We start from the raw sequence: 9,872 nt of genomic DNA on the forward strand, positions 1-9,872 counted from the left end.
ATACTAATTGAGATTAAAGTATAAATTGTGTCCAGAAAAAAAAATGAAAAAAGGGGGAGAGGGGAACATGGCAGAAAAAAAGTAAAAATACAATTTGGTTAACAAACAGCATTGTTTAAAATCTTAGACATGGGTAAACATTTAGGGGTGAGGTAGGTTACATTGAGTTAATTAGGTAGTACTTAGTTTTTACCTTAAACTGGTTGGGAGAGGTACAGTCTTTAACATAATTGGGAAGGTCATTCCACATTCCACACACCAAAGTTCAACAAGACTGTTTCGTTCATTTGTAGTTAAATCATTTACATTTATTACAGCTACACAAATTTGATCCCAAATCCATTTGTTATTGGTATCAGGAGGGAGGATGAAATTTTTAACTTAACTTGAGGACCCTAATGCTACATTTGTGAACCCCTGGGAGTCTGCAAAGCCCAGGTTGGGAATCACTGGGCTCTAATATTTGAAATCTATTTCTTAAAGGAATAAGATTTTAAAAAAATCAGTATTTATTTAAATAAATAAATAATAAAAAATATATATTAAAGTTAAACAACTATATAAAGTAATTACTGAATAAATATATGAAAAGACCATGGTCTAAACTTTGTTTTATCTTGCTTAGTTGATGAGGTAAATCTAAATTTGCCGAAAGAGCAAAAGATAAAAAGCGACAAATACCAATCCTGCAGAGCTTTGCCTTCCACAGCCAAGCATATTTTTCACATAAACAAAAATAAAAACCAAAATAACTTTGTGCAACATCCAAATGACATGGTGATACCTGCTTGATGGCGTTCTGGAAGTTCTTCTACTCCCCAAGCCCGGCCTGAGGAACAGGCTTGACTTGTGAGAGTTTGGTCCACTAGGCTGTTGCTTGCAGCAGCCTGCAGCCCTGTTGGTCCAGCACTCCTTGGAAAAAACTATCTAGTTTTCTCTTGAAGATGTTCATGGTTGTTCCGGCAATATTTCTTATGCTCGCTGGGAGGGGTTATTACAGTATTTTTTATAAATAAATAAATAAATAAATAAAATCTTAAAAAATTTTTAAATCAACCTCAAAATTTCTATACCTGTAGGTAAAACATTTGATACACTAATAGTACTATACTTTAAATATGAAGCAGAGTTTCCACAGGGAATATGATATTAGTAGAAAGTTATGTACAGATAGTATACTGTACAATGTAATTGAATGGTACTCAAGATTTATTCAACACCCACATCACCTGGTGGCTTTTGAGGTTCATCCCCGGGGTGCACTAATATGTGACGTATTATATTTTTACGGTGCTTAAATCGTTTCCCACACACGGCACACTCATGCAATTTATCACCAGTATGAACCAACATATGCCTCTTTATATGTTGAAGTTGACTGAATTTTTTCCCACACTCTGGACATTCATGCACTTTATCACCTGTATGCACTAACATGTGAGTTTTCATATTATCAAGACGACTGAAGCTTTTTCCACACTCTGAACATTTATGTGGCTTATCACCTTTATGCACCAACATGTGAGCCTTCATAGTTCCAAGTCGACCAAAGCTTTTCCCACACTCTGGACAATTGTGAATTTTATCACCAGTATGCACCAACATGTGAGTCTTCATATTTCCCAGATGACTGAATCGTTTACCACACTCTGGACACTCTTGAGGTTTATCACCCGTATGCACTAACATGTGAGACTTCATATTATCAAGACGACTGAAGCTTTTCTCACACTCTGGACACTTGTGAGGTTTATCACCCGTATGCACCGACATGTGAGTCTTCAAAGATCCAAGACGGCTGAAACTTTTTCCACACTCTGGACACGTGTGAGACTTATCACCTGTATGCACCGTCATATGAGTCTTCACAGATCCAAGTTGACTGAATTTTTTCCCACACTCCGGACACTCATACAATTTATCACCTGTATGAACCGTCATATGCCTCTTCATGTTTCCAAGTTGACTAAATTTTTTACCACACTCAGGGCACTCGTGCAATTTATCACCTGTATGCATCAACATATGTGTCTTCATACTTCCATGATGACTGAATCTTTTGCCACACTCTGGACACTGGTGAGGTTTCATTTTTATGGTTTGTAGGGTTTCAGAAAAGGTTACCTCCTCCAGATGGCTGCAAGAGTGTTCTTGTGACATGTCGCGTCTCCTGGAAACACAACACTCCTACTGGGTTGGGTAATTAGGTCCTGGTGTTGTCTGGGATGCGTGATTCATTAGTTGTTGTTGCTGATTTAGGGAGAAGACCAAGTGCGCCCTGATGGAAAGATGTTGATTTAGGGGCGATTGTTGTTGTGGTAATGTCGCCGCGTCGGTTGCTTGTGGTATTCTCAACTTTTTGGTTTTCTTTTATAAACAGTTAGGGTAAACTATATTATCTATATAAATAAAAATGAAAATGTTCGTTTGTTCAAAATCGCTAATCTCCAAAAGTTCTTCACTGATTGCTTTGATGTTTTTACACAACGTTCCAATCTTATTCGAGCGGAGTTTTTTATATGCATGCTATATAGAAGGATACAAGACACTCTGTACATTGACAACATCGCACACTAATATTTTTACCACTTCGGACACCATTGTTGGACGTTTCACATATGTGTACGTGTTCCACATTAAAACGACAATATAATGCTATTAACAATTAAAATCTTCTACATAACAGGCATATAGTTATTAAATGAAGTTTAGTGATGTAATAGACATAACCCGGAGTTGTTAAGGACGGCCACCCGCCAGCATAAACACAACTGCCCACAAACACGATACAACACACACAACACAACACTTCTGTCAGTTTTTGGATAAACTCCTTTTATATTTATTATGTGATAGTTATACTTGTATAAAATGATGACTATTATAGGTAAGCGCCTAACATTTAATGTTAATCAATAAAAAAGAAGTCAGAAGCCACACGCCTGTCTGTAAATGTCTTTTGTGTAAAAGTTCTTCTGCTTATCAGTTTACAACCAAAATGTTAGGTCACTTGGTAAACATTTTGATGATATTAATGCACTACTCAGAGCACTAGGTACTAAATTATCATTCATCATTTTAACAGAAACTTGGCAAAGTAAAGACTACCCAACTCTACAATTTAGCTGGTTATAAAGCCATTCATAACTGCAGGCCTAATAAAAAAGGAGGTGGCACAGCAATATATTACAAAGATACCTTCATCTGCAATAGTGTCATTAGTGATAAAGACGACTATTGTGAATATACCTTTGCCAAGTTCTCCAGTAAATCCCTTAAATTCTCGCTGACTATCGGTGCCATCTATAGATTTCCTAATACCAACATAGCTTCATTCTCAGACAACGTAAGGAATCTTATCATAAATAACAATCTCAACAAAAATCACATCATTCTAGGAGGCGATTTCAATATTGACCTGGGTCTTCAAAATAACCCTCAAGTTGACTATTTCCGCAACAGCATGCACTCCTGTATGCTAATCCCCACAATCACCAAGCCCACCCGAGTCACTCAAACATCTGCCATTACCTTGGTGATTGATTGATGAAGATTAAGCCACCCAAAAGGTGGCACGGGCATGAATAGCCCGTAAGTGGTGGCCCTTTTAAGCCATTACCAGTATCAAGAGCTGATACTGGAGATCTGTGGAGGTGCGAATGCACCCTACATGACGGGAGATGTCTCCCTTATGAATGTGTTTTAAATGAAGATGAAGCAACCCAAAAGGTGGCACGGGCATAAATAGCCCGTAAGTAGTGGCTATTTTAAGCCATTACCAGTATCAAGAGCTGATATTGGAGATCTGTGGAGGTGCGAATGCACCCTGCATGACGGGAGATGTCTCCCTTGTGAATGTGTTAAGATGAAGATGAAGCCACCCAAAAGGTGGCACGGGCATAAATAGCCCGTAAGTGGTGGCCATTTTAAGCCATTACCAGTACCAGGAGCTGATACTGGAGATCTGTGGATGTGCGAATGCACCCTGCATGACGGGAGATGTCTCCCTTGTGAATGTGTTAAGATGAAGATGAAGCCACCCAAAAGGTGGAACAGGCATGAATAGCTCGTAAGTGGTGGCCCTTTTGAGCCATCACCAGTATCAATAGATGATACTGGAGATCTGTGGAGGTGCAACTGCACCCTGCGTGACGGGAGATGTCTCCCGGACCAAATGGTGACCAGATGGTGATTACCTTGGATCACTTATGGAATAATATAACAGCTCCCACAGCTATTTGTGGAACCAATTACCGCGGAACGTGGTTGAGGTGGGGTCCCTCGATTGTTTCAAGCGTGGGTTGGACATGTATATGAGTGAGATTGGGTGGATATAAATAGGAGCTGCTTCGTATGGACCAATAGGCCTTCTGCAGTTACATTTGTTCTTATGTTCTTATGTAATGTTGTTAGTGGAGTGCCTCAAGGCTCTGTCCTAGGACCTCTATTGTTTATAATATACATATAAATGATTTAGATTCAGGTTTGAGTAGCAACATTTGAAAATTTGCAGATGATACAAAAATCGGTAGGGAAATTAACACGGAAGAAGACTCACTATCACTTCAAGTTGATCTAAATAGGGTTTTGAAATGATCAAAAGATTTGCCAATGTGGTTTAATACTGATAAATGTAAAGTTTTGAGGCTAGGTAATGATGACAGAGTTACAAGATACGATCTGGATGGTGTTAAGGAGGTGGAGTAGCCATATATGTTAGGGACAATTTGAAATGTAGTCTCAAAGAGGGAATCAAAACAGAGCCACACACAGAAACTATTTGGATTGAATTAAACGAAAAAGCTAATAATATTATAATAGGAGTAATATATAGGCCACCAAATTTAGACAGAATGGAAGCAAAGCATCTATGGGATGAAATATCTAGAGCATCTAGATCTAACAGTATTTATGTCATGGGTGACTTTAATTTTAGCGGAATAAACTGGTTGAACAAAACAGGGAATAGTGAAGCAGAAGATTTTCTATAATTAATTGACGATTGCTTTCTTACGCAACACATTAAGGAACCAACACGGGAAAATAATATTTTAGATTTAGTGTTAACTAACAGGGAAACGCAAATTAATGACATCGAAATAGGGAGTGAGCTAGGGAGCAGTGATCACAAAGAAATCAGATTTAGCATAGAATGGAATAGACCAGTAGGAGAAAATTCTGTTAAAGTGCCAGATTTTCGAAAAGCTGATTTTAATAGCCTAAGAAATTTTTTGGGTCAAATTGATTGGAAAGGCTTGGGTATGGGGTGTGGGCCGGTCTTGGAGCGAGACATGAACCCAGCGATAGGTGACTTAAATGGGGATTTCGATGTGGATTCAATATATAACTTATTTAAGAATATTCTAAACAAAGCACAGGAACGTAGTATACCATACAAATTGAATAGATCGTATACTAATGACCCAAAGTGGATAACAAAGAATTTGAAGAACCTTATAGGTAAAAAGAGAGCTTGGTACAAAAGGATTAAAAATGGGGAGGTCACTTTAGAACAGGAATTCGTACAACTGGTTAGAAATGTTAAAAAAGAGATAAGGAAAGCAAAAAGAAACTATGAAGTTCGCATAGCAGGGCAAGCAAAGACAAATCCTAAAGGGTTTTTTCAGTTATATCGTACTAAGACTAGGGAAAGGATAGGTCCATTAAAAACTGAGACAGGTCAAATAACAGATAGTGATGAAGAGATGAGTAGTATTTTTAATAAATATTTTGTATCTGTATTTACTAAAGAGGAACTTAACAATATGCCTTCAGCCGAACAAGTCTATGTGGGTGGGGACGAGGACAGGTTGACGAGTTTAGCAGTTACCAGGGAGGATGTTCTTAAACAAATAGTAAAACTCAAACCAAACAAATCCCCAGGGCCGGATGAAGTGTTTGCTAGGGTGCTTAAAGAATGCAAAGAGGAGCTTTGTGACCCACTGTCAACCATATTTAATAAATCAATAGAGTCAGGCAGAGTGCCAGAGTTTTGGAAAGTTGCTAATGTGATACCAGTTTTTAAGAAAGGAGATAGATCACTTGCGTCTAACTATCGACCAATTAGCCTAACGTCTATTGTGGGAAAGTTACTCGAATCTATAATAGCAAATAAAATTCGTCTTCATCTTGAAAAACATAAATTAATAATTGAGTCGCAACATGGTTTTATAAATGGCCGTTCATGTTTAACAAATTTGTTATCTTTTTATTCTAGCATTGTTGAGGCAGTTGATAGTGGTAAGGATTGCGATGTTGTATACCTTGACTTTAGCAAAGCTTTTGATACAGTGCCACATGAAAGACTGATTAAAAAAATAGAGTCTCATGGTATTGGGGGTGCTATATTAAGCTGGATTAGGGCATGGCTATACCAAAGGAAACAGAGAGTTAGTATAAATGGAATCAAGTCAGAGTGGGAAAATGTTGTAAGTGGAGTGCCTCAAGGCTCTGTCCTGGGACCTCTGTTGTTTATAATATATATAAATGATTTAGATTCAGGTTTGAGTAGCAACATTTGCAAATTTGCCGATGATACGAAAATCGGTAGGGAAATTAATTCGGAGGAGGACTCACTATCACTTCAAGTTGATCTAGATAGGGTTTTGAAATGGTCAAAGGATTGGCAGATGCAGTTTAATGCTGATAAATGTAAAGTTCTGAGGTTAGGTAATGATGATAGAGTTACAAGATACGAGCTAGATGGTGTTGTGATTGCGAAGTCGGATTGCGAAAGGGATCTGGGAGTTATGATTAGTAAGAATTTAAAACAAAAGGATCAATGCATAAATGTTCGTAATAAGGCAAATCGGACACTTGGATTTATTAATCGCAGCGTTAGTAACAAGACACCTGGTGTGGTTCTCAAGCTATATCTTGCTCTAGTTAGGCCCCATTTAGATTATGCAGTTCAGTTTTGGTCGCCATATTATAGAATGGATATAAATTCACTTGAACGTGTCCAGCGTAGGATGACTAAGTTAATTCCCCAAATTAGAAATCTTTCATATGAAGAAAGATTAACAAAGCTTAAGTTGCATTCACTGGAAAGGCGAAGAGTTAGGGGCGACATGATAGAGGTTTACAAGTGGGTGAATGGACATAACAAGGGGGATATTAATAGGGTATTAAAAGTATCAACACAGGACAGAACACGAAACAATGGGTATAAATTGGATAAGTTTAGATTTAGGAAAGACTTGGGTAAATACTGGTTCTGTAACAGGGTTGTAGATTTGTGGAACCAATTGCCGCGTAACGTGGTGGAGGTGGGGTCCCTCGATTGTTTCAAGCGCGGGTTGGACAAGTATATGAGTGGGATTGGGTGGTTATAGAATAGGAGCTGCCTCGTATGGGCCAATAGGCCTTCTGCAGTTACCTTTGTTCTTATGTTCTTATGTTCTTATGTGTTGAGATTGCGAAGTCGGATTGCGAAATGGATCTGGGAGTTATGATTAGTAAGAATTTAAAACTAAAGGATCAATGCATGAATGTTCGTAACAATGCAAATAGGACACTGGGATTTATTAATCGAAGTGTTAGGAACAAGACACCTGGTGTTGTTCTATTGTGTTCTATTATTGTGGTTAGGCCCCATTTAGATTATGTAGTTCAGTTTTGGTCGCCGTACTATAGAATGGATATAAATTCACTTGAACATGTCCAGCGTAGGATGACTAAGTTAATTCCCCAAATTAGAAATCTTTCATAAAAAGAAAGATTATCAAAGCTTAAATTGCATTCACTGGAAAGGCGAAGAGTTAGGGGTGACATGATAGAAGTTTACAAGTGGATGAATTGTCATAACAAGGGGATATTAATAGGGTATTAAAAGTATCAACACAAGACAGAACCCGAAACAATGGGTATAAATTTGATAAGTTTAGATTTAGGAAAGACTTGGGTAAATACTGGTTCGGTAACAGGGTTGTTGATTTGTAGAACCAATTACAGCTAGCGTAATGTGGTGGTGTGATCCCTCGATTGTTTCAGGCGAGGGTTGGATATGTATATGAGTGAGATTGGGTGGTTATATATAGGATCTGCCTCATATGGGCCAATAGGCGTTTTGCAGTTACCTTTGTTCTTATGTTCTTATAACGAAACAGACATTTTTACGACATTTGACTACTTCCTGTAATCCTGCTAAGAAAAATTGTCAATTTAAAAATATGATTGGGTTAATTTACAATACTTTCCAATAATATTATTATTGCATCATCAGTAGGTCTACTAAGTGTTTAAGAGACCTATAAGGATACTTTATAATACCTGACAATAATAATTATATGTAGCTATGCCAATTTGAAATTGAGCCTGCTTTGAAGAGACATTGTCAGTTAAGCGACGTCCAATAACAATATTTACAGTGCCGATGTCAGTGTACTCCCTAGTCAAGATTCCACATCCTGCCTTTCCATCCCAAGCTACAGACCCATCACAATATACATGTAAAGTGTTTTCTGCAGGTAATTTTCTAATTATACAATCATATGTTGCCCTCAACTCTCCAATCTCGTACATACATTTTTCTTTTGCAAGAGAAATAATTACTACACCTACGATACAAACCTCCTATGGTAGTGTTAATTGTCTCTTGGGCAAAGCAATTCTTTCTGGAAGAACATCATACTTTTTAACATTAGAACATAAGGTACTCATATTTGCTCGCTTGATATACTTTATTATACACTGTTCATTAATTCCCATCTTGTGAACTGGGAAGATTAATTCATTAGCTTCCCCACCTCTCAATAATCTAATGGCAGAGGCTACATCTCTGAAATTCTATCCCCAATACTCTTCATATTCAGTTCAATCCTCATTATCTAAATCATAGCATTTCTTGGGCATCCTGAGATTATTCTCATTGCTTTATGTTGTATCTTCTCCAACTTGCCCAGTCTACCTTTACCAAAACAACAAAATGACATGTGCAGCATCTATATACATACAAATGTAAATGTTAGTTTTGTTCAAAATCGCTAATGTCCCAAAGTTCTCCACCGACTGCTTTGAAATTTTGACACAACGTTCCACTCGCATACGTGCATGTTAGTATGTACTTACTATATAGATGTCACGTCTGTGACAGGTAAAAACATGCTTATTTGAAAAGTTAATTTTTTATTCGAGGGAAATCTCCAAAACCTTTATACCAATTGCTTTAAAATTTTGACACAAAGTTGCATTCGAATTTGTGCGTGTTTTTATATGCCTACTTTAAACATGCCACACCTGTAACAGATAAAAATATGTTTCTTTTTTTAAATAGCGCATCTGTTGGACGTATAAGAAACACACGCTGTAATCTCCAAAAGTTCTTAACCGATTGGTTTGAAATTTTGACGCAAGGTTCCATTCGAATACGTGCATGTTTTTATATACCTAGCATCTTTTTATATAGATGCCACCCCTGTAACAGGTGAAAACGTGCTTGGTTTGAAAAACAGCACCATCTGTTGGACGTAAAAGGAACATATGCTCTAATAAATATTTTATGATTTCATTTCAATGTTTCCAATTGCATTGTAAAATTAAATTTTCATAGATTTCAATTTATTTTCATTTTGACTTAATAATTTTGTGTGACATTGAGTTAAAATTGAGCTGTGTCGTTTCCTATACCGTTGTTATCATCTTGAGGGTATCTTGAGATGATTTCGGGGCTTTTTAGTGTCCCTGCGGCCCGGTCCTCGACCAGGCCTACACCCCCAGGAAGCAGCCCGTGACAGCTGACTAACACCCAGGTACCTATTTTACTGCTAGGTAACAGGGGCATAGTGTGAAAGAAACTCTGCCCACTGTTTCTCGCCGGCGCCTGGGATCGAACCCAGGACCAGAGGATCACAAGTCCAGTGTGCTGTCCGCTC

At 37.8% G+C, this 9,872-nt stretch overlaps 1 protein-coding gene across 1 annotated transcript; it reads right to left on the reverse strand.

Annotated features, from left to right (window-relative positions):
* Positions 1-1,209: 1,209 nt before the first annotated feature.
* On the reverse strand, positions 1,210-2,160 carry LOC123772923 (gastrula zinc finger protein XlCGF57.1-like). The gene has a single exon (XM_045766359.2). It carries the CDS (start codon positions 2,158-2,160, stop codon positions 1,210-1,212), a length of 951 nt encoding a protein of 316 aa, XP_045622315.1.
* Between the last annotated feature and the right edge of the window lie 7,712 nt (positions 2,161-9,872).

This window comes from Procambarus clarkii, chromosome 12 (assembly GCF_040958095.1).
Source record: "Procambarus clarkii isolate CNS0578487 chromosome 12, FALCON_Pclarkii_2.0, whole genome shotgun sequence".
In the NCBI taxonomy this organism is placed as follows: Eukaryota; Metazoa; Arthropoda; class Malacostraca; order Decapoda; family Cambaridae; genus Procambarus; species Procambarus clarkii.

Bases quoted from the DNA above. Each gene is read 5' to 3' on its own strand.
- LOC123772923 (XM_045766359.2), bottom strand. From the start codon at position 2,160: ATGTCACAAGAACACTCTTGCAGCCATCTGGAGGAGGTAACCTTTTCT.